This window comes from Gopherus evgoodei, chromosome 1, assembly GCF_007399415.2.
Source record: "Gopherus evgoodei ecotype Sinaloan lineage chromosome 1, rGopEvg1_v1.p, whole genome shotgun sequence".
Taxonomy (NCBI): domain Eukaryota; kingdom Metazoa; phylum Chordata; order Testudines; family Testudinidae; genus Gopherus; species Gopherus evgoodei.
Window position 1 is genome coordinate 277,989,269 of NC_044322.1, and position 25,838 is coordinate 278,015,106.

General features: G+C 44.1%; 1 protein-coding gene across 2 annotated transcripts in view; it reads right to left on the bottom strand.

The window, feature by feature from the left end:
* Positions 1-201: 201 nt before the first annotated feature.
* Positions 202-25,838, bottom strand: part of GAS2L3 (growth arrest specific 2 like 3) — a 41,614-nt gene continuing 15,977 nt past the window's right edge. For both annotated transcript variants that reach the window (XM_030548452.1, XM_030548453.1), the window contains 5 exons: positions 15,502-15,643; positions 12,267-12,330; positions 10,965-11,103; positions 9,334-9,441; positions 202-4,147 (listed from right to left, as the gene is read on the bottom strand). In XM_030548452.1, the coding sequence (XP_030404312.1) occupies positions 2,717-4,147; positions 9,334-9,441; positions 10,965-11,103; positions 12,267-12,330; positions 15,502-15,643 (1,884 nt within the window). In that variant the 3' untranslated portion in view covers positions 202-2,716. The remainder of the gene's footprint in view (positions 4,148-9,333; positions 9,442-10,964; positions 11,104-12,266; positions 12,331-15,501; positions 15,644-25,838) is intronic.

The window sequence follows — 25,838 nt, forward strand, 5'->3', positions numbered from 1 at the left end:
CTCACTGAAATGAAGTGATGGAATTAAAATTTCAGAATCTTAATTGGGCACAGACCTTTGTATCTTAATATTGGCTTGACACAGAGAATTTTCTTCATGTTTTGTGCTACAACAACATAAAACTTTAAAAATCATCTTGCAAACAAGTTTGTACATTTTAAATCAATCACTGACTAAAAAAAGTGAGGTATAAGAGTTTATTTAAAGTAACTGATGTTAGTACAGAAAAGGGGTCAAGAATTCAAAGATTTGCTTCAACTTCTTTCACAAAATTTGGTACAAGCAGATTAGACATATCTTTTGCCAGTGTAAACATTGCAAAAACTTATGGATTTCCTGTTAGAGGCCTTCAGAATGACAAGAGCTGTTTTGTTAAATTTGACTACTGCTATCCTTGTTGGATTCACTCCATGCCAAGTTACAGGATGTAAGCCTTAGTCAAGTTATGCAACTGGTGTTGAAGATTGAACATAGGTCAATATTTTATAACTATTACATTTAGTTTAGCACAATGCTCAGGTTGATCTGTGTAAATGCAAAAGTGGAACTTAATGTGCGTTGCTTAACCGTTTAATAGCTTATTGCACTGATTTCAGATATAAGGCACATTTTTATCCCCTGCAGTGCCACACCTTCCCAGCTCAGAAGTTTATGCTTGATATTCAAGCTTTACTTCGGGACTCTCACACTTAATACATTAAATTTTACAAGTCAAAAGACGAAATCGTCAAATTTCCTTTTCTTTGAAACCATGATGACATATTTCAAAGTATGACAGAATTAGTATGTACTTAGAGTATTCCATAGCAATTAAAAAACTTAAAACAAATACTTCATAAAGAAGAAACCCAAGAGTTCTGCCATTAGTCTACCCAAGAGGATGTACTGAATCTTAACTACAGGATATCTGGAAGTCTACTCTTAAGCAGTTCTCTTATTGTGAAGAGAATTTTTTCAGTGTATGAGTCAACAGTACAAATTCAATACTACCATGAGATTAACTCCACTGCAGTTACTAGAGTTTTCCCACTTACAAATACACTGGGCCAAACTCACCACTGTGTAGGTAAAGCAAATTAGCAACAGACTTTTTTAAAAACAAACAATTTTGTAGCTAAACAAGCTTTTTAGACTTGCTCTCTCAGATATCAAGGTTGGTGTATTTAATATTCCAAAGGATTAGCTAGTAGCTTATTTACACAATATCCACTTTCAGCAGACTAATCGATACTTTACAGTATATAAATAACAGAAAATTAACAAGGTGCTGATAATGACAGATCTATGAGGTTGCCACTGCCAATTAAAAAAACATGATTCGTTTATAAACAGCTCTTTAACTCCAGTTCTGAGAAAAAAAATTCAGACTATAATGTAGCCTTATCATTGGCCCATAGATAAATTCTTTAGGAGAAAAATATTCTCTCAGTTTGTAAGTCACACAATCATATTCCATTTATGAAACTTTAGACAGAAGATTCCTTTTAAATGCTTGCATTGCTGTTCCTTAAACTTGTAAAATATCATGACTTCAGATAACACTGACCCAGAGAGGGTAATTAGTGCAAGTGACCAGAGTTTTCATTCATTCAAGAAGAATTTCACCCTTGTGCAAAAGGTTAGCACCAGGTTGAGGCACCATACTAGTACTTCTTAAACCCTATTTTGAGGGCCTAAGTGTTATGTAAGAAGCCACATGCAGCCCTCTGAAGAGGGTGAATGTAGCCCTGTTAGCACTTTGGGAAATGGTTACTTAGCTCCAAAAAGGAATGACCATGTAGAGTTATTATAGCACATTTAAACAGAAGACATAGCCTAGGGAGAAGAGACACTTTAAAAACAACAATGGCAATTTAATAAAACTGTCCACAGCACCATCCTCTTTCATTTTTTAAAAATATATCTTGTCATAATAATAATAATAATCTAAAAACAACAACAGTGTGACATTCAGATATGACATTCAGTGTGAGAGTGTTACTGAGCACTCAAATGCTAAGGCACTAAAAAGATGAGAGCCAAAGCCAAGATTTTTAAAAGTGACTTGTGCCCAACTTGAGATACCTTAAAGTGGCCACATTTTCAGAGTTTGGATGCTTAGCGCCTTCTGAAATATCAGGCCACTTTACGGCATCTCACCCAAAAAAATCACCAGCCATTTGAAAATCTTGGCCTAGAGTCTTAATTCCTCTTATCCGTACCAACTGACCATCCAAAATTTGATAAATTGGTTTGCTCATTTAGTGCAAAGAAAATGTTAATCTGGTTATCTTTATTTTCAAATAAGTTAGCTTTTAGTGATATCAATTATACATGTACAGTATAAGTAATGTAATTAGCAACAGCAGGTACTTGACACCGATGTAACAGAGTGTTCTGAATCATCATCTGGATCCTGCTTTGAAGAAATAGCTAGAATAAGCTAAAATCCATTTAAGGAGAGTAGCAACAATCCTCCTCTCCAAAACCAAAACAGCCTTAAATCACCAGACTGGTGTACTCTGTCTGTACTGTGTTATGAAAAGTAACTTTACTTGTTATTCATCATATGTAATAAAAGTGGAACAGTATTTAGCTACAAAGTATGGACAGAGTATATAGTAAATAATCCTTATAGAAAAGAATACACTTAGGTCTCATACATGTCGGAGACATAAAAAGTGTTACCATTGTGATTAGTGTAATGTTATTTAAATGGAAAGCACCATATTTCTGCTTACTTTCTGGGTTTCTTACTGCCTGTCATAACAAAATAGTGATCTTGTTTAGCCTTCAAAATAGGATTTTTTAATACATCAGGGGTACCCTTGCCATATGCTGTTGTAGTCTTTCCTTTTGAGAGGGGTTTCTTGGCTGTTGAAGCCAGGATTTCATCACTCTTTTGGGAGGTTTTGATTGAGGAGTGACTTGTTGTGGAAGGCTGTGCCGTCTTTTTTGTCGTTTGTGCTTTGGCTGAAGTTTGGGGAAGTCGTACAACAGATAATGGAGTGCGTTCAGGATGTTTTGATAAACTGGATCCTATCTGTGGGTTTCTACTGCTATCTTGTCCCTGTAAACACCTTACTGCAGGCCGTTTATTAGCAGCTGAAGCTATGCTCTTGCCTGGAGATCCCAGAGGAGGCATTAACTGTGATGTTTTACCAGCTGCAAGCAAAGATGCAGAATCTGGCTGTTTTAAGACCGGAGTAGTTCTGAGATTCCTCTCTGGGCCAGATCCTGTTTGTGGCACTCTTGTGGGAGGCCGAGACCCTATTCCCAATGCTTCATTGTTACTTTTGGAAGTGGGTTTTGCTATTTTTGCATGAGACTGATAAGAATGTGAAGGCTTAGAAACAACAGGCAGATTTGCGTTAGGTGGCCTAGCAGATTTTGATGAGGATTTTGAAGCAATAGAATTAGGTTTGGTGGTGGAGTTAGACACAGTTTTGCATTTAGAAGAAGCATATTTTTGTTTCGAAGTCATCATTTCTCTTGTCCCAGGTAATTCTGAAAGCTGACTTGTAGAACAAGAGAGGGTAGGATGTAAAATTGTTGCTGGAGAATTCTGGGATGGCGTAAGTTTGACATTAGGAGTATCAGGGGACCAGATGCGTTTGCGCAGTGGCCCTGAACAATCAGGAGCAGTATTTAATAATGCAAGTGAAGAACTTTTGTTTGCAGGTTGTGCAAGTTTTGAAATAGCAGAAGTTGGTAAGTTGCGTGCAGAAGAATCCAGTTTCTTTGAAGCACCTGTTAAGGATCTGAAAGGAGATTGGGCACCCTTTGCTGGAGATCCTTGTAACTTGGAACGAGCTGATATGGACTTGATTGCCCCTTTTGGAGATGACAGGACAGGTGGACGTTTAGATAATGCCTGCTTACCACTGGCCACCTGAGCAGTTTTTATAACTGAAACAGAAGTGGGTGGTTTTGAATTTTGTTTCTGAAACATATTAATAGCCGATATGGGATTCATGAGAGGAGGCTGCAGCGTTCTAGATGATGAATCAGGGGTGTTTTCACTGGGGCCACCTTTTTGAAATGCCAGGATTTTTTGCTCCAGAGTTGCAAATTGCAGCACTCGACATGGATCATATTTGAGAAGAAAACCTTGAAGAGTGTCCCAGCCTCCACCAACACGTACCATCACATGTTTTCCATGCAGCATCTAAGAAGGAGGGGGAGAGAAGCAGATGGCAGAACACTAAAATCATATCTACTTTAGTACACAATTTATTACCAAATGTAACACAGGAAGTGTAAGGCACTAGCAACTTGAATGTATCCTATTTCTAAGAGAGCATCCTTTAAATAATAGCCTGAAATTCCCCTTGTTTTAAATTCCTTTTTTAAAAAAGGAAAGGATTTCAGGGGTTTTCTGCTCCCCTCTTGACATTAATAAGTTTTTTTCCAGCAACTGAGACACTGACTGAATATGCAGGGGCAACTAAATATCTATGAGCTACTAGGTGTTATGGTAATACAAATACAGTTCATTCTCATTTATCCAAATGGCCTGGGGGACACCTGAAACTTTCAGATAACTGGGCATTAGGATAAAAACCAGTTATTAACTAACATAGGGCTCTGGAGAGGGGACATACTGGATATGGATAAGTAGGATTTTCAGAAAAAGGAAATTCAGGTAACTGGAATTATACTGTAATAAGGGTAAGGTGACAGATTGGTTTATGTTTGTATCAAATTGTTGTATGCAATGTTGCTATAGCTGTGTCAGTGCCAGGATACCTTCCCCAGACCTGAATAGCTCTGTATAGCTCAAAAGCTCGTCTGTTTCATCAGCACATGCTGGTCACAAGAACAGCCACACTGGGGCAGACCAAAGGTCCATCTAGCCCAGTTTCCTGTCTTCTGACAGCAGCCAATGCCAGATGCCCCAGAGGCAATGAAAAGAACAGACAATTACCAAGTGATCCATCCCCAGCCGCCTATTCCCAGCTTCTAGCAAACAGAGGCTAGGGACATCATCCCTGTCCGTCTTGGCTAATTTTTTTTTAACCCTGTTATAGTCCTCGCCTTCACAACATCCTCTGGCAAAGAGTTCCACAAGTTGACTGTGCGTTGTCTGAAGAAATACTTCCTTTTGTTTGCTTTAAACCTCCTGCCTATTAATTTCATTTGGTGACCCCTAGTTCTTGTGTTATGAGAAGGAGTAAACACTTCCTTATTTACTTTCTCCACACCAATCATGAATCTATAGGCCTCAGTCATATCCTCCCTTAGCCCACGTCCAGACTAACCCGCCGTATCGGCGGGTTAAAATCGATTGCTCGGGGATCGATATAGCACGTCTAGTCTAGACGCGATATATCGATCCCTGAGCGCGCTTACATCGATTCCGGAACTCCATCAACCCGAACGGAGTTCCGGAATCGACACGGAGAGCCGCGGACATCGATCCCGCGCCGTCTGGACGGGTGAGTAATTCGATCTTAGATATTCGACTTCGGCTACGTTATTCATGTAGCTGAAGTTGCGTATCTAAGATCGATTTTCCTCCCCTAGTCTGGACGAGGCCTCAGTCATCTATTTTTCAAACTGCAAAGTCCTGTTTTTATTAATCTTGCCTCATATGGAAGGTGTTCCATACCCCTAATCATTTTTGTTGCCCTTTTCTGTACCTTTTCCAATTCCAATATACAGTACCTTTTTTGAGATGGGGCGACCACATCTGCACGCAATATTCAAAATGTGGGTGTACCGGGGATTTATAAAGGCAACATATTTTCTGCCTTATTATCTATCCCTTTCTTAAAGATTTCCAACATTCTATTAGCATTTTCTGACTGCCGCTGCACATTGAGTGGATGTTTTCAGAGAACTATCCACAATGACTCCAAGATCTCTTTCATGAGTAGTAACAGCTAATTTAGACCAAATCATTTTATGTGTAATGGTGGGATTATGTTTTCCAATGTGCATTACTTTACATTTATCAACACTGAATTTCATCTGCCATTTTGTTCCCCAGTCACCAGGTTTATGAGATTCCTTTGCAATTCTTCAGAGTCTGCCTTGGACTTAACTATCTTGAGTAGTTTTGTATTATGTGCAAATGTTGCCACCTCACTGTTTACCCCCTTTTTCCAGATCATTTATTAATATGTTGAATAGAACTGGCTGCAGTATAGATCCCTGGGGGACACCACTATTCTCCTATTTCCATTTTGAAAACTGACCATTTATTTCTACCCTTTGTTTCTATCTTTTAACCAATTACTGATCCATGAAAGGACCTTCCCTCTTATCCCATGACAACTTACTTTGCTTAAGAGCCTTTGGTGAGCGACCTTGTCAATGAAGACCAATGCAAAGAATTCATTTAGTTTCTCTGTAATGGCCTTATCTTTGAGTGCTCCTTTAGCATCTCGATTGTCCAGCGGCCCCACTGGTTGTTTAGCAGACTTCCTGCTTCTGATACTTAGAAAACAAATTGCTATTACTTTGAATCTTTGGCTAGTTGTTCTTCAAATGCTTTTTTGACCTTCTTAATTATATTTTTACACTTCACTTGCCAGAATTTATGATCCTTTCTATTTTCCTCACTAGAGTTTAACTTCCACTTTTTAAAGGATGCCTTTTTGCCTCTCGCTGCTTCTTTTACTTTGTTGTTTAGCTAATGTGGGCACTTTTTGGGTTCTGTGTTTTTTAATTTGGGAATATACATTTAAGTTAAACCTCTATTATGGTGCCTTTAATAAGTTTCCATGCAGCTTGCAGGGATTTCATTTTTGGCACTGTATCTTTTAATTTCTGTGTAACTAGCTTCCTCCTTTTTGTGTAGTTCCCCTTTCTGAAATTAAATGCTACCGTGTTAGGCTGCTGTGGTGTTTCCCCCGCCACAGCAGCCCATTAACATCCCCTTCCAATACAAGATACTACCTCACCCACCTCTGTATCAAATTGTGACTTTCAGTTGACATTAACTGACATTTTGAAGAATCTGGCCTACCATTGGGTATGCAACTGGAAATGCCTAGAGTTGTCAAAGACAGATGCAAGACTCCCTGAAGAAACCAACATTAGAATCATCAACTGTGATTGGACGCCTTTGGTTGGAAAACAACTTCACAACAATGGTTTTGCTACAGAGTGTGACCAGGCAAAAAGAAACTGGCTTTCCCAGTTTGGGCTCCAGGGGTGCTGGACCATCCCAGTTAATCACCCAAGTGTGGTTCTGAAGCTGATCAGCTGGTCACCTGACAGAGGAGACAGAAGCCTTATTTAAGAGTAGGATCTGCTCTAGGCTTCCTCTCTCTCACTGGGCATCCATTGCCAGATGACAGGAGGGCAGTATGTCCACTTGACATACTGACTGGCTTAAGACTCACAAGGTGGGTGAACATACACTCAAGGGAGAGGGTGTATAGGCTTCTGTTATTTTTCCCAAAGATCTGTAACTCTTGTGTGTTTTGAGAGTACGAATTATCGAGGTTAAAAAATTCCTGTGTTCCTTGCTTTACCTGCCACTTGGTCCCTGAGGAGTTAAGCTATAAAGCAGAGCACCCACGGCAAAGTGGAACTCTGGGGGTGCAAGCATAAGCAACTAGGGCAGATTGGGAGGTAACAGCACTGGTTTCAGAGCCTAGGGCAGATGGACAGCAGAGTACCACACTGCAAGGAGGGTGCAGACTCCCTGTCTGACACTCTAAGAGTGTGCCTTACAGGCTCAGAGCTAGAAAACAGCGAATGGACTCTGCTCAGACCCAGCTGGCTTGGAAGACTGGATTCATTTACAACAAACTGGAGGTAGCTACTAGGCAGGTCTGTAACATGTACACAGTAAACTGAAATAATAAAGCAAAAAATTGTTTCTGCCCACTTCTTTCCATTATAGTAATTGTATGTGTCATTTCAAACTATAGGCAGTAGGTACATCATTTTCAGACAGAAAAGTTGTCTTCATGTTGATGATGCCCCTTCAACATTTAGGCTAGCAAAAGAATTTGTGAGGTTAAGCGGTAGATCAGCTATACTACTCGATAGCCCAGAAGTTTGATAGTCAACATTCAAGGATTAATATTCTTAATTAATATTCAGTTATCTTCCTTTGCACTTCAGGTTCTGACTCTGAATAGACACAATGCAGTACGACACTATACTCTAAACTTAAGGGATTCAGTCTAGTTGTCACTATTTAAATGGTAGTGATGTTTGGGACATTAAATTTACACTATAAAATCATGATATCCCCTCTCAGAGAAAGTTTCTTTATGAAATGTAAGAATTTTATACAAATTTACTATGAAAGTCATGAAGACAAATATATAGTGATCAGTTTCTGTGTAGCTAATATTTCATGACTTCAATGCTTGTTTCCTTGTTAAACCAATATTTTTGAATTAGTATGTATGGACTAGAACAGCCAGGACTCGGGGGGGGGGGGGGGGAAGAGGAAATGTACTAGACACCTACATACTAGAAGATTAAACCTATTAGCCAGAGAAGTTGTCTGTCATTTTCTCTGTCTTCCTCATCCTCCCAGACACTACCCAAATATCTGCAGTGTTCTGATAAGAATCCCAGATATTCACAGCTGCTGGAGGTTCAACCAAGATGCTTTTGGATCAGTGTCTGGATAGACAGTATTATATTTGAAGCTCCAACCACTCTTCAATAGTCACAAGGGAAAACACATTTTCTGCCTCTTTCTCCCTACTCCAAAGTCTCCTGGCTGCTGCACACACTACTCTATCAATTGTCAAGTATAGCAGATTGTTGTAATGACCCAGCCAGTCTAACCACACAACTTCTAAGCCAAGTTTAAAAATATGTATCTTTCCCCATGACCAAACTCAAGTTCCTGCCAGTTCTGCTTCTCATAGCTTTATTCACAGAGTGAATGTCTGCCCCCATTGTAGCCCAATTACCCTCTCCTTCAAGCTGAGGTCAAGGCCATTCCACCATGCTGGCGGCAAGAGGAGCATTTTGATGGTCCACCCATGGATACTGATCCCTTTCAGAGGTCCCTAGGATATAAAACTGTTATGATTACAGACAGGTGTATGGACATTCTGATGGGACATTACAACAGTCTACAGTCTTTGATTTCCAAGGTTCATGTGTCTAAACATCATTCCCTCCATGTTATGCCCCTAGGTTACCATACTTTACCAAAGACCTGCAAGAGATTCCAAGGGGAAAGAAGACTGGAGGGCCACTGCCAATGGTCCAGGGATGAATCCAGTGAGACAAAAAACATGCAGATTGTACACTTCTGTTGTGCTGGACAGACATACGAACCCAAGTGAAAAAGCTTTGACCACAGGCCAGATACAGTGGAGGCAAAACTAAAAAATGAGGTGAGGAAACATTTTGAGAAACTGCACTTACTCGTATGAAGAGTATTTTATCTCCCAATCTATAACGTCCTTCAGATAAGTACTCAATTGAAAATCTATGGGAACAGCTACAGGGAAGATCTTCTGCTATGTGCTTAACCTAGATTTTAAAAAGGAAAGTACCTGTTAGAAAATTGAGTTTTTCAAAAAAATTACAGGAGTGTAGTGTTTCTTGTTTTGGGGAATAACCACTGATAGTCATTTAACCATGGCAAAAGATTAAATATGTCCCTGTCAAAATACTTTCCCTCATTACAAGATGACCTGAACAGATAAAACTGTCCATGCACAAGATTACTTCAATTTTTTGAGTGGTTCAGATCTGGTTCTTCTAATTTCTCATTGTATTAGAACACTTTTCCTATTTAAATTCTCTTTCTTTTCTTTACCCCAATTCACTTGTCAATAGTAGTAAGTGTAGCTTCATAAAGATAGACTTTATGTCTCAAGGAACTGTACCAGATGACTGGGCCTCTCTTGAATTGCTGAAATGGTTTTTAGTAGGCCCAGTCTGACCAGTCTCATCAGATGAGCAAATTGGTCAAAATTCTGTACTTGGTCCAAAAGCACCAGTATTCTCCAAGACAGTTGGAAATCTTTCGTAATCTTACAAAGGGGAAAAAACAAAAACAAAAAACAACTGTATCCAAAAAGGGAGCAACAGAGAAACAATCCAGACACTAAAAAGGAAGCCACCCACAACTTACCCTTAGTGTTGAAGAGAAATGTTCATTTTAAAAAGCAGAGAAAGAGCTTCAAAGAATGGGTACAAAATAGAAATGCAAGAATGCTGGTGAGCTACAGAATTACTCACCCTTCAACAGAGAAAGACAAACTGAGGGCTGGAGCATTCCAGAGAAGCAGAAGGAGATGCAAGTGTGATCATTCATTATTATATTTTAACAGTTTGAGGTGTGTGTCACAATGGATTTAGTCATTCAGTCTCAAGCTATGAAGCCATAGACTATGAAGGAAATTATTTTTAAAAATGTAGGTTCACATACACTGCTTCTCTAAACTACTTAAAAATGGGGATCAGTCCCTTATGACCTGTTCACAAGCTAAGTGATTCATTTCCTTTGAGCATGAAAGTCTGTTTTCTTAGGGATGCAACTACAGAGATTTGTTCAAAGATTACTCCAAGATATTTTAGCAGGCATGTTTCTTCAGGAAGTTTTCATATTTAAAAAAAAAAAACATTTTCATTTTGTAACATGTTTAAAAAAGCCTATTATTTTAATATTAAATAGTTTAGTCAAACACCACTAAATAATACCATTTAAGACTTACTGAATGGGAATGTAATATACTGGATGTGTGTGCGTTTTCCTGTGTTCCATCAGCATAGGAAAGAAGGATGGAGAGATTTCAGTACATGCTTTCCCTATGCTGAGGTGTCTGCTATGCACCCATTTAAACACTATACTTATAGATAAAAAGATGCACTATGCACACTTAGAACATGTCCATTGGCAGAGGCGTATCCTTGCCCTCTTAGGGCAAGAAGGCACATACATGCTACGTAGAAATTCCTTGCATTTAATTATCTAAATAGCACATACGCAAAATTAGGAGCTGGAGTAATTCAAAGCCCACACCGCAAAAAACATGCACAATACTCACTGCTTCATGCAGTTCCCCATGGTGGCAATATGACTTTGGGGTGCTGAAAGATGTTACAGGCCCAGAGGTCATTAACAATGTCTCTTCTAACTCAATTTCATTCTCCAGTTTTACTAGCACAGGAGGTTCAACTCCATACCTGAACACAAATACAAAGATGATAATGGGGGTAAGAGGAGACATTATGAAACTAAACAAATACAAAGGAGCCAGTGAAGAAAATACATGTGAAGTGCTGAATAACCGAACAGGGGAAAAAGCAGCTCATATAAGAAAAGTCTGGTCCAGGGCAAACTTTCAGAAGTGCTGTGCTGAGTCTTCATTTATTCACTCTAATTTAAGGTTTCACATGCCAGTAATACATTTTAACGTTTTTAGAAGGTCTCTTTCATAAGCCTATAATATATAACTAAACTATTGTTGTAGGTAAAGTAAATAAGATTTTTAAAATGTTTAAGAAGCTTCATTTAAAATTAAATTAAATTGCAGAGCCCCCCGGAATGGTGGCCAGGACCAGGGTAGTGCGAGTGCCACTGAAAATCAGCTCGCATGCTGCCTTTGGTCAGTCAGAGGATTAATTATCTAATAAGTCAAATACTGTAATAGCATTAAGGTTAGAATTTCTCTCAGACATGCTTTAAATTGGTTAGAATCATTTTGCTGCTGTCTGGGTTCAGTTTAAATAGCAGGTACACATCCCCAGTGAATGTACCACAGTGGGGGAAAGATGGTCTTAGAGAGACTACAGCAGAAGATAGTAAAGTTTTCATCGGATTTGACCAATTTAAGTTATGAGGAAGTGTTAAGAAAATTGTTCTTATTCCCAGTGGAAAACAGGAGACTGAGAAGACTTAGAGGTTTTCGAAGTTATGAAATGACTACAACACTTGAGGCATTTTTCAAACTTAAATTTTAAGAACAAAGAGTTAAAGTTCTGTTTTTGAGGCCACTTAGGTCTCCATTCACGATCTCCCTGCCTTACAAATGTAGATATCTTGGTGCTATCTATGTCCTTGATTGTGACATTTAGGCACAGCCCGTATTAAGCAGCAGTGTGGAGCTGCACCTCACTAGAAAGCATTTAGGCAGGTATTAGCAACAATAGGAAATTTTTGAAGAGTATCCTTAGTATAGGTAGGCCATAACAACAGAGATGTTAATTACTCTCTGAACCAAAACAGAATCTATTTTCATTGTACTAAAAGACTGCAATTTGCAAAATACTGTATGTAACCCAACACTAAAACTTTATATGCTTAACAGAATGCAATTTCTAGTTAGAAAACTACACAGAGTGCATACCTCAATACGATACGACCAATTTCCAGTAGACAGAGATACACTTGTCTTGGATCCTTGTGCAAAACTACAGAGGAAAAAATAAGTCATACTTCACGTTTGGAAAGCTTTACCAGATAAGGGGGCGGCCTGTGAACTAAAGTACAGAAAATAGAAGGCAGGCAAGATTGTCACCCATTCCTAAGTCATCTTTACATCCTGCAAACAAGATATATACACACACAAGACTAAGTTTTCAAACTGTGGGATATTACAAACAGCCTCAAAAAGACAGAAGGTGCCTATTTGAAAATTTAACAGGTGGGTGATGGAGGCTTATATCAAGGGCCAATCAGAGGTGGGAGTCGACATCTCGATAGTGAATGAAAGATGATGGACAAGGTGGGATAGGCTATGAAGGCCTTGAAAGTGAAGACAAGTACCTTTATGCCTAGATCACAAAGAGAAGTCTCAAGCTTTATAGATAGTGTTCACTAGCAATCAAGATGTTTGGCTTGATATCAGAGTGGGTGAGCGGGACAGAGCATCCAGAAACAAACTACTGCCCACGTGAAAGCCATTCTGAGGTCAGTTAATTCGCTACCTCCATAACCTCCTACCCATTCTAGGGGCTGTTGCTACAGCATGGCTCTTGCACAGGAATGGGTAATAGCCAAATCACAAAAGCAGTCATTCCCATTTCACCCATCAACAAGAGCTTGAAAGCTTGCCTGGGCAAGGGGGGAACTGGAGTGAGAAGACTTGCAGCCTCCCTAATGAGACTCACTGCCAAAAGGCACACAAAGTTGGCATTTATGCCACAAAGCCAGTTTCTGAAAACAACAACAAACAGACTTCAAAATACTTTTAGCTACAAACAAAACAAGGCAGCATTAGGAAATCCTGACGGCTGATCCCAAGGAAGTTAAACATATTTTAAGTATTTGTTTCAGAGTGCAGTTAATGAGTTTAGGCTCCTCAGTTTATACTGAGAGTGAACTGAGGATATACACAATCTACTTCCATTACACATTTTTTTCTCCTACTTGCACCACTGAAATATAGTAATACATTTAATATTTTAGATTAGATAGATGGATAGGATTTCTAGCTATTTCATTCTAATTTAGTAGAAAAATGGTCTAGTAAAGAACAGGAATGGGCATCTCCAACTGGTAGCAATGGGAATTTCAAAGACTAGTTAGCCAATAAAATGAGTAAGCAGTGACAGAAGCCATTTAAGGGTCATAAACGTTAGCAGTGTGTAATAACAAGTTTTTTTTTAATTAAATAAATAAAATAACCCTTACTTTAATTGCAAACTACATTTTTAGTCACTATTGCAAGTTTTAATATACATTGCAAATATAGGTGATTTTATATGTTCTTTTGACACGCAAAGAATTTTGCAATATTTAAAGAGTACCTGAGTTGCCACAGAAAGGCTTGTGCTTGTTTGTTTCTATTTAAAAAGTAAGTGATGCAAAAACAATTAATTATCTTACAATGAATATACAACTTTTCTTAATGATCAGTAAAAGATTTCATGCCATCTGGAAGATCAGTCCAGCAGCTGCTAGTTACAAAGTACAGGCTGAACACTAGAGGCATAAACTCAATTTACAATCTTTGTTTTCATAACCATCTAGTTAGAGGCGGAAAAGTAAGGGGTTGAGAATCATATAGGGTAAATCCTGAGGTAAACGTTAATTAGTAACAGACTGTTGTAACTTCAGGCACAAAATCCTGACGTAGCTCTCTAATTCAGCTATCATGTGTGTACTATTCTGAGCACTTTATACAGCAAGAAAAAGATATTAAATACTGAATAAAGGATATTTTTGTGTTTTAAAAATTTTCATGTGGTCTCTTGGCACTTAAAAAAAATGCTGGTCTCGCTTTCAATTATTCTGTTTTGGGGTTTTTTTGCTATGCAGAAAATGTTGCATTTCACTGCACTTCTTTTATTTTTTCTCCCACAATGCAACTTTTCAGATGCTTCAAAAGCACTATTCAATCAGATTATTCAGTGCAGCCATAAGCAACTGACCCTGCAAAGCTTCTGTCACATGAACAGTCCTATCAAAGTCCCAATCACTACTTATATGATTATTCCTGTCTCACACAAGTATGACTTTAAGAGCACCTCAGTGCCAACTGGCAGCACCTGCCAGTTCTGTTAGCAACTCCTATCAGGCCTGACAAACTCACTACACCTAACACTCTGTTTTCATAGTATTTATCCAAAAGCCTCTTGTGAGGTATCAAATGAAAGCTGGTGACATACTGGTCATTAAAATTGTTGTAAAATGGATGTATTAAGATCATATGAGGAATTATGTATATGTACTGATATTATGCTTTAAAGTCTGTAACCAAACAAAGGGAAAACCACGTTTCTTCCAGACAGGAGGGAAGGTAGTTCTCTCTCTATGAAATGTAAATTAAGCATGGTTAAGTCAATACAAAAGGAACTCTATTTGCATGTAAAGTAAACAGGAAAAATAGGTTAATGGGGGGATGTGAACTCAACATGATGTCAGCATGCCAGAGAAAAAGAAATAATCTTATCTGGGGGTGCACTTCAGGATACATTTCAAAGGACATAGGGAAAAATCTGGGTCCTGGTTATGACTGAAAACTAGCAAGCCCTGCAGAAAATCTTAGGTGAGAGACTGTTTTAGACAAGGATTATAACCTGTTAAGTTTTACTCTCTAGAAAGTGTATTATACTTTGTTTCATTTGTACCCGTTTCTGTTTCCATTATTATTACTCAATAGTCACTTGAATCTGTGAATCTCTGTTCGTGCGTAATAAATGTATTCGTTTTCACCATAAACAGATTGTAATTCAGTGTTATAGAGGACCTGATCCTGAGGTGTAACTTTCCAGCTGTGTGTACACTGTCTTTTTGGGGACAGCATAACTTGGTAATTACTGTGAGTGCCTAGTGCCAGGGGCTGAACACTACAGGGGGATGTTTCTATGGAGCTCGGGGATGGAGATACACTAAGTCAGTGTTACCTTGCAAGGCAAAATAAGTGCTGGCAGAGTCCTGAGGCGTGCATTTGGGTGGCTATCTGAATGAGTGTCGGGGAATTGACACACTAGTTTAGCATCAGCAAATCTCTCTCTAGCTGAGGCAGAGGGATGAATCACAATCCCGGGCACCCCAAGAAAGTGTCACAGTAAGGGTCAGGATCGGGCCCAAAGAGAGTTCTATGCCCCCAAAATAGCTTTACAGAAAGGGATAATTACCTAAACCTTCAGATTCAAAGAGATAAGTCTCATCAACTCCAATGCACCTACACCAGTTAAGAAAGTTGGCTGTATTATCTCTAGCAAAGAAGGATCCTGATGGTGCATTCTTCTTACACGGGACACATCTCATAGGAAAATTCTGGCAAAAAAATATTTCAAAAATGAAATACGCTGTGCAGATACATAAGTGACATTTTGAAACACATTTTCATAAGATCAAGTAAGAATATCACATTTAAAGTACAACCATGGCGGCTGGCTAATAACTATTATAATTTTTTTATAACTGATGTAAGCTACATCCATATCTGAAATGCAGACGAAGCTTTCTCCATTTGATGGCTACAACCATGTTAGACATAGGCCTTCAAAGGGAAAGTCGTCATTCTTGTGTCTAAGAAGACAGTGTGTGTATGGTTACTCTGCTGAAGTCAGGAATCAAGGTAGGGGAAAAGAAATCTTCCATTGCAACTCTGCATCCTGAGATGCAGTAGTGTGGCCTCTCCTATATTTAACAGTCTACCACTAACCTCCACCAGCTCGCAGCACATGGAGAAGTTTAGCTGGTGGATCTACATAGTCGTGGTCCCACTGGTTCCACCCTCAAACTCCCTGTACAATGTAGCAAAAGGATTACTCTTAGAGCATATCTCTACAGTGCACAAGGGGTGTGCACTAGCTACATGGATGACACAACCCTTCCACCCCATCCCCCCAAAATATAGTGAAACTACACTAGCTGTTGCATTCAGGCACTTTTCAAGCCCTTCCATAAGTAGATGGGTGTGGTACGGAGAAAGGGGGTAGAGTTTCCTTAAGAAAGTAGTTGCTTTCAGATTTTTCTAAACCAGTTTAACAACTTTGGGGATACAGGTGAGTTATCTTCTCTCTTTTCACAGCCAATGATGATCTGCAACATTCATGGGTGTCCCTTATAAATAGGGCTCTACCAAATTCAAAGCCATGAAAAACATGTCAGGGACTGTGAAATCTGGTCTCCCTCTGAAATCTGCCTGTTGTAGGGGAGGGGTCACAGTATTGCCATGCTGTCTTCAGAGCTGGGCAGCTGAAAGCGGTGGCTGCTGTCCAGGCGCCCAGCTCAGAATGCAGCACCACAGCCAGCAGCAGTGCAGAAGTAAGGGTGGCATGGTATGGTATTGACATCCTTACTTCTGCACTGCTGGTGGTGATGGCAGCATTGCCTTCTGAGCTAGGTGCCTGACCAGCAGTTGCCGCTATCTGGATGCCCAGCTCTGAAGGCAGCACAGAAATAAGGGTGGCAATACCATAAACCTCTACAATAACCTTGCAACCCTCTCCATAGTCCTCTTTTGCCACCCTTACTTTGAATTTTAATTCAAATATCTGAAACTGTAAAAGTCAAGATTTTTAAAATGCTATGACCATGAAATTTACCAAAATGGACAGTGAATTTGGTAGGGCCCAACTTATAAATATCCAACATAGTGCTCTGGGAAAGTTGTTCCTATTTTACTATCAAATACCTCCCTCAAGAATTTTAGCAGTTGGTTACTGATATTTAGCCTTCATATATTTAGCTAAATAGTTAAAAATGTCCGCCTTCTGTCATAGTATCTTTCCCCAATCTGAACCTTAGAGTCCAAAAGTTGGGGTACCAGCATGAATTCTTCTAAGCTTAATTACCTGCTTAGATCTGATAAGCTGCCACCAATCAGGAATTCCAGTGCCTGATACACTCTGGTCCCCCAAAACCTTCCCTGGGGAACCCCAAGACCCAGACCCCCTGGATCTTAACACAAGGAAAGTAAACTCTTTCCCTCACCCATGCCTCTCCTAGGATTTCCCTCCCTGGATTACCCTAGAAGTTTACCGTGATTCAAACTCCTTGAATCTTAAAACAGGGAGGAATGTCCCTTCCCCCCCCTTCCCCTTTCTCCCTCACCCAGAGGCAATATAGATTCAAGCTCCGTGAATCTAAAACAAAGGGTTTCCCCCTTCTCCCCTCCCTGTTAAGTACAAACTCAATTCTCTTGAGCCTCAACAAGGGGAAAAAAATCAAACAGGTCTTAAAAACAAAACTTTTAATAAAAAAAAAAAGAAAGAAAAAGGTAAAAGTTATCTCTGTAATTTAGATGGTAAAAGTTACAGAGTCTGTCAGCTTATAGAAACTGGAGGAAAAAGCCTCCTCCAGCAGAAATACAATTTAAAATACTTACAGCAAATACACATTTGCAAATACAGAAAACAATCGAAAGACTATAACCGCCTTTCTTACTAAATACTCACTATTCTGAATATATAAGAGACTGTAGCAGGGAGATTGGCAAGAAACCTGGTTGCACGTCTAGTCCCTTCCAGGACCCAGAGAGAGAACAAAAACAAACCCAAAAAACACAAAGGCTTCCCTCCACCGAGATTTGAACGTATCTTGTCTCCTGATTGGTCCCCTGGTCAGGTGTTTGGTTCCCTGTTTGTTAACCCTTTACAGGTAAGAGAGACATTAACCCTTAACTATCTGTTTATGACAACTTCCTGTTAGCTTCTACAACACGAAGTACTAATATAAAAAGAAAGTTAGTGTATGACTACACTACAGGATTATTCCGATTTTACATAAACCGGTTTTGTAAACAGATTGTATAAAGTCAAGCGCAAGCAGCCAGACAAAGCACAATAATTTGGCTGTGTGCGTCCATGTACCGAGACTGGCGTCGACTTCTGGAGCGTTGCACTGTGGGTAGCTATCCCGTAGTTATCCCATAGTTCCCGCAGTCGCCCCCGCCCATTGGAATTCTGGGTTGAGATCCCAATGCATGATGATGCAAAAACAGTGTTACGGGTGATTCTAGGTAAATGTCGTCACTCATTCCTTCCTCCGTGAAAGCAACGGCAGATAATCATTTCGCGCCCTTTTTCCCTGGATTGCCCTGGCAGACACCATAGCATGGCAACCATGGAACCCGTTTTGCCTTCTGTCACTGTCATCATGTGTGTACTGGATGCCACTGACAGAGGCGGTACTGCAGTGCTACACAGCAGCATTCATTTGCCTTTGCAAGGTAGCAGAGACGGTTATCAGTCGTTCTGTACCGTCTGCTGCTGTCATGGGTGCTCCTGGCTGACCTTCGCTGAGGTCGGCTGGGGGCGCAAAGACAAAAATGGGAATGACTCCCCAGTTCATTCCCTCCTTTATGTTTTATCTAAAAATAGAGTCAGTCCTGCCTAGAATATGGGGCAAGTGTACTAGAGAACCAGTGTATCAGAGAACCAGAGAGCACAGCTGCTCTGTGTCAGATCCCACAGAAATGATGAACTGCATGCCATTCACGGGGGGTGCCCCTGCAACAACCCCACCCATTGCTTCCCTCCTTCCCCAACCTTCCTGGGCTACCGTGGCATTTGTGTGATGAAGTAATAAAGAATGCAGAAATAAGAAACACTGAGTTTTTAGTGAGATAAAATGAGGGGGAGGCAGCCTCCAGCTGCTATGATAGTCCAGGCAGGACAGAATCTTCTCTTTAGACATGAAAGGGGGGGCTGATGGAGCTCAGCCCCCAGTTGTTATGATGAGGACGGTTACCAGCCGTTCTGGACCACCTGCTGGGAATGACCAAGAGTCATTCCTATTCTTACCCAGGCGCCCCCGGCCGACCTCACCTGAGGACAGCCAGGAGCACTCAAGGGATGATGACGAGGACGGCTATCAGTCCTTTTGTACTGTATCGTCTGCCACTGGGGAGGGGTGGGGAGAGGATGCTGCTGTTCAGTGCTGCAGCACCGCATCTACCAGCAGCATGCAGTAGACACAGGATGACACTGAAAAAAGTCAAGAAACGATTTTTTTCCCCCTTTTCTTTCATGGGAGGGAGGGGGGAGTAAGTTGACGAGATAGATCCTGAACCACCCCAGACAATGTGTTTGACCCTACAGGCATTGGGAGCTCAGCCAAGAATGCAAATACTTTTCAGAGACTGTGGGGACTGTGAGATAGCTGGAGTCCTCAGTCCCATCTCCCTCCCTCCATGAACATCCATTTCATTCTTTGGCTTTCCGTCACGCTTGTCACGCAGCACTGTGCTGAGTCCCTGCTGTGGCCTCTGTCTATCATAGCCTGGAGATTTTTTTCTAATGCTTTGTCATTTTTTCTGTAACGGAGCTCAGATAGAACAGATTTGTCTCCCCATACTGCTATCAGATTCAGTATCTCCCGTACGGCCCATGCTGGAGCTCTTTTTGGATTTGGGACTGCATCACCACCCGTGCTGATCAGAGCTCCACGCTAGGCAAACAGGAAATGAAATTCAAAAGTTCGCGGGGCTCTTCCTGTCTACCTGGCCACTGCATCCGAGTTCAGATTGCTTTCCAGAGTGGTCACAATGATGCACTGTGGGAAACCTCCCGGAGGCCAATACCGTCGATTTGCAGCCACACTAACCCTAATCCAACATGGCAATACCGATTTCAGCGCTACTCCTCTCGTCAGGGAGGAGTACAGAAACCGGTTTAAAGAGCCCTTTATATCGATATTAAGGGCCTGGTTGTGTGGACGGGTGCAGGGTTAAATCGGTTTAATGCTGCTAAATTCGGTTTAAACGTGTAGTGTAGATCAGGCCGTAGTTTGGTAAAGGGGAATAGTACCGAAAGTGTTTTCTACCAGTTGGTAGAAGCTAACTAGTGCTGCCATCACATGATTAACTGGCTTCTATTAAAAAAAAAAAATACTGACCCTGATTTTTATGTAGTTCTAGCAAAAACAGCTCTAGGCTAGTTGAACTGCAACAGCTGCTTTATGTTGGAGGTTAGAAGAATAAAGACTAATCCCTTCCAAGTCATTTCCTTTACACGTATTTTTTCTGTCAGTGCTGGACATTGCTATCAGGGTTTTTGTTTTGTCTTTGTTATATAATGCATGAAAGGTGTAGTCCCTGTTTCTTGTGCTGCTTCCACCCACTGCCCCTAAAAAAAGACAGTTACTCACCTTTGTAACTGTTGTTCTTCGAGATGTGTTGCTCATATCCATTCCAATTAGGTGTGCGCGCCGCGCGTGCACGTTCGTCGGAAACTTTTTTACCCTAGCAACTCCAGTGGGCCGGCAGGTCGCCCCCTAGAGTGGCGCCGCCATGGCGCTCTATATATACCCCTGCCGGCCCGCCCGCTCCTCAGTTCCTTCTTGCCGGCTACTCCGACAGTGGGGAAGGAGGGCGGGTGTGGAATGGATATGAGCAACACATCTCGAAGAACAACAGTTACAAAGGTGAGTAACTGTCTTTTCTTCTTCGAGTGCTTGCTCATATCCATTCCAATTAGGTGATTACCAAGCCTTACCTAGGCGGTGGGGTCAGAGTGAGACGTTGCGGACTGTAAAACCGCTGCGCCAAAAGTGGCATCGTCTCTAGCTTGCTGTACCAGCGCATAGTGTGATGCGAAGGTGTGCACAGAAGACCATGTGGCCGCACGGCAGATTTCCTGTATGGGGACATGAGCCAAAAACGCGGCCGAGGAAGCCTGAGCCCTGGTAGAATGGGCAATAAGGGGTCCCGTTGGCACACTGGCCAAGTCGTAATATGTCCTGATGCAGGACGTGACCCAGGATGCGATACGCTGGGAGGAGATTGCCATGACTCTCATGCGTTCTGCTACTGCCACAAACAATTGTGGTGAACGCCGGAAGGGTTTAGTTCTCTCAATGTAGAACGCGAGAGCTCTTCGGACATCCAAGGAGTGGAGCTGTTGCTCTCTTCGGGATGAATGCGGCTTTGGGTAAAAGACTGGCAGGAAGACATCTTGGTTAATATGGAAGGCGGAGACGACCTTAGGGAGGAACGCCGGGTGCGGTCGCAGCTGTACCTTGTCCTTATGGAACACCGTATACGGAGGGTCCACGGTCAGAGCCCGAAGCTCCGAGACTCGCCGGGCCGACGTAATAGCGACTAGGAAGGTCACCTTCCAGGATAGGTACAGCAGCGAGCATGTGGCTAAGGGTTCGAAGGGGGGCGCCATGAGCCTGGTTCGAACCAGGTTCAGGTCCCAAGTAGGGGTAGGCCATTTGACCTGAGGGTAGAGTCGCTCCAGGCCCTTGATAAATCTTGACACCATTGGGTGAGAAAATACGGACTTGCCAGCCTCGCCTGGGTGGAAGGTGGATATGGCCGCGAGGTGGACGCGTAGAGAGGAGATCGCCAAGCCCTGCTGCTTGAGACAGACCACTCGTAGTCCAAGATGGTGGGGGACTAGCACTGCGAGTGAGTCGTGGCTGTGCTGACTGCACCAGCAGCAGAAGCGTTTCCATTTCGCTAGGTAGGTTGAACGCGTGGAAGGCTTCCTGCTGCCCAACAACACTTGTTGTACTGCATAGGAACAGCGCAGCTCGGACTGGCTTAACCAGCCAGGAGCCATGCAGACAGATGGAGGGACTGTAGATCCGGATGGTGCATCCTGCCGAAGTCCTGCGTGATCAGGTCCGGCCAAAGAGGTAGGGCAATCGGATTCGCCAGGGACAGATTAAGCAGCATGGTGTACCAAGGCTGCCGCGGCCACGCCGGAGCAATCAGTATGAGGCGGGCCTTGTCTCTCCGGACCTTGATCAGGACTCGATGGACGAGAGAGAAGGGTGGAAAGGCGTAGCAAAGACGACCCGTCCACGGTATGAGGAACGCGTCCGACAGGGATCCCGGGGAGCGACCCTCTAAAGAGCAGAACACCTGGCATTTCCTGTTCAATCTAGAGGCGAACAGGTCTATCTGGGGAAACCCCTACTTCTGGAAAATGACAGAGGATGTCCGGACAGATGGACCATTCGTGGGACAGAAAGGATCTGCTCAGGTGATCCGCCACGGTGTTCCGCACTCCCGGGAGAAAGGAGGCCACTAGATGAATAGAGTGGGCTATCCAAAAGTCCCACAGACGTATTGCTTCCTGACACAGCGGGGAGGACCAGGTCCCACCCTGCTTGTTGATGTAATACATGGCCGTTGTGTTGTCCGTGAATACCGCAACACAACGACCGTGCAAATGGCGTTGGAATGTCTGGCATGTTAGGCGAATGACCCGTAGCTCCCGCACATTGATGTGAAGAGTCAACTCTCTGTGTGACCACAGACCCTGTGTACGCAGGGTCCCCAGGTGCGCACCCTAGCCCAGCGATGATGCGTCCGTTGTCAGGGACACTGAGGGCTGTGGGGCGTGAAACGGTAGGCCCGCACACACTTGGAAGGGCGTTGTCCACCAGCCTAGGGAGCCTAGAACATTCGGTGGAATCGTTACTATTGTGTCTATGGCATCCCTGCCTGGTCGATAGACCGACGCGAGCCAGGTCTGCAACGGGTGCATGCGGAGTCTTGCATGTCTGGTGACGAAGTGCATGCGGCCATGTGCCCCAGGAGAGCGAGGCACGTTCGAGTAGATGTGGTTGGGAAGGCCCGCAGGCTTGTGACCATGGACACTATGGCTTGGAATCGGTGCCGGGGGAGGCTGGCCGTCGCGAGGTTGGAGTCCAGCACTGCCCCTATGAATTCTATGCTCCGCGTAGGCACCAGAGTGGACTTGTCCAGACTGATGGTCAGGCCTAGGCTCACAAACAGCTCCGTGATGATAGTGATGTGCCCGGGCACCTGCGCTTCCGACGTGCCTCGAATGAGCCAGTCTTCGAGGTAAGGGAAGACATGGATACGACGACGTCGCAGGGCAGCAGCAAAGACCGCCATACACTTGGTGAATACCCAGGGGGCCAAGGAGAGCCCAAAAGGGAGGACCGTGAACTGGTAGTGGTCCTGATTCACCACAAAGCGGAGATACCATCTGTGCGGGGGGAAGATCGCAATGTGGAAGTACACATCCTTCATGTCGAGAGCGGCGTACCAATCTCCGGGATCCAGGGAAGGGATGATGGTTCCTAAGGTTACCACGCGGAACTTGAACTTTTTGATGAATTTGTTCAGGCCTCGCAGGTCCAGGATGGGTCGTAGGCCCCCTTTTGACTTGGGGATTAAGAAGTACCGGGAATAAAACCCCTTGCCCCTTAGCTCCCTTGGCACCTCCTTTATAGCCCCAATGGACAGGAGCTTGCGAACCTCCTGGACGATAAGTTGCTCGTGAGAGGGGTCCCTGAAGAGGGACGAGGAGGGAGGATGGGAGGGGGGTGGAGAAACAAACTGAAGATGGTAACCAAACTGCACCGTGCTCAGGACCCAACGATCCAAAGTCAGCTGGGACCATGACGGTAGGAAGTGGCGGAGGCGGTTGAGGAAATGAAGTGTATCCAGAGACGGGACTGGTAAGCTGCTCTCAGGCGCACCTTCAAAAGTTCGCCTTGGGTCCCTGCGGTGGCCTTTTGGACCCGGAAGTGTTACCCCTTTGAGGACCTGACTGCCGTCTACGATTTGGCCGGCCTCGCCTCCGGTTGAAATCTTGTCTGGGGCGAGGCGGGGGGTAAGTGCTCTGATGGTAGGGGCGGAATGGCCTTCTCTGCGTCTGGGGCGTGTGCATTCCCAGTGAACGGATGATGACCCGGTTATCCTTCAGGCTCTGTAGCCTCGGATCCGTCTTTTCAGAGAAGAGGCCCTGCCCGTCAAATGGCAGGTCCTGGATCGTGTATTGTAGCTCCGGCGGTAGTCCGGAAGACTGCAGCCACGATATACGGCGCATGGCTATGCCCGACGCCAGAGTCCTCGCTGCTGAATCTGCGGCATCTAAGGACGCCTGTAGCGAGGTTCTGGCGACCCTCCTGCCCTCTTCCAGGAGAGATGAAAACTCCTGGCATGAGTCCTGGGGGAGCAGCTCTGTAAATTTGCCGACAGCCTCCCAGGTGTTGTGGCTGTAACGGCTCAGGAGGGCCTGCTGGTTCGCCAGATGGAGTTGAAGGCCTCCAGCAGAATAAATTTTATGGCCCAGCAAGTCCATGAGCCTGGCTTCCCTTGATTTTGGTGCAGGAGCCTGTTGGCCGTGGCGTTCCCGCTCGTTGACTGACTGTACCACCAAGGAGCAGGGTGTACGTAGAGGTACTCATACCCCTTGGATGGTACCATATACTTCCTTTCCATGCCGCGGGCAGTGGGTGGAATGGAGGCCAGAGACTGCCAGATGGTGTCTGCCTTCGCCTGGATCGACTTAATGAAGGGGAGGGATACCCTGGTCGGTGCCTCCGCCGAGAGGATGCTTACTACCGGGTCCTCTACTTCCGGGACTTCCTCTACAGGAAGGTTTATGTTCTGGGCCACTCGCCTCAGCAGGTCCTGATGTGCCCGGAGATCGATCGGCGGGGGCCCCGATGAAGATGTGCCCGCTACCGCCTCATCCAGGGACGAGGACGAAGACACCCCAGGGAGGAGTGGTTCTTGCACGGAAGCCTCGTCCAGAGGGGCCTCCGTTTCCCGGGTATCCTGCTGCCCCAGGGTATCCGTGGGGTCTTCCTCCATACCTGAGGGGGGGGGGTGGGCGACTGATTGTGGCCTCTGGTGCACGACGCTCCGATGGGTTGGAGCGAGCTTGTCCCGAAGGTTTGCCCTGGGCTTGGTGGTATGCCCAGGGCGTCCAAAAAGACCACTGAGGTGGACCCTGGTCCGTGCGGGCGTGCACATCCGAACCCCCGTAAGAGGCACTGTCCATATGGGAAGAAGCGGACGAGTGCCTCAAAGGCCATGGAGGAGCCGCCGACGACTGTGGCAGGCCTCTGCGCATCCCGACGTCGCTGCGCGGTGCCGGTGAACGGTACTGGGAATCATGGCGGTACTGTGATCTAGACTGGGACCTGCTACCGGCTCGGTGCCGGGAGGTCGACCGGTGCCGTCCACTGCCGTGCTGGGATCGGCTGCAGTATGAACGTCGGTGCCGCGATCTAGACCGGTGCCGAGAGTAGTACGACGGCGACCGGGATCTTGAATGGTGCCGCGAGTACGACCGGTGCCGCAGGTAGTGGTCCCGGGACTGCGAGCGGCGTCTAGATCTCGAGCGGCGACGCTGGGAGTGGTCCCTTGATTTGGAACGGGACCGATGCCCGGTAGTACCCGGCGAATGCGGCCGTACCATGGCGGGCTTGCCCAGCGATTGGATAACCCGCACCGGCGGTGCCGGGGGTTGGGGCAGCTCGGGCTCTGTCAATGCGATGATGTCGCGTGCCGCTGAGAAGGTCTCCGGTGTGGAGGGCGCGACAAGCTTGACCCCTGTCCTCACTGGGAAGCTGAATGGCACCGGACTCAACGGTCTCTAGGGGCCGGAGTCGACGGTGCGACGACGCTCGGTGCCGCGGCAGATGACGGTGCCGGGCGGTCAGGTTTTGAGGCACGCTCTGACTGTGGTGCAGTTGCAGGCACCGCAGGAGCCCTGTGCTTTTTGCTCCTCGGGGAGAGGGAGCGGTG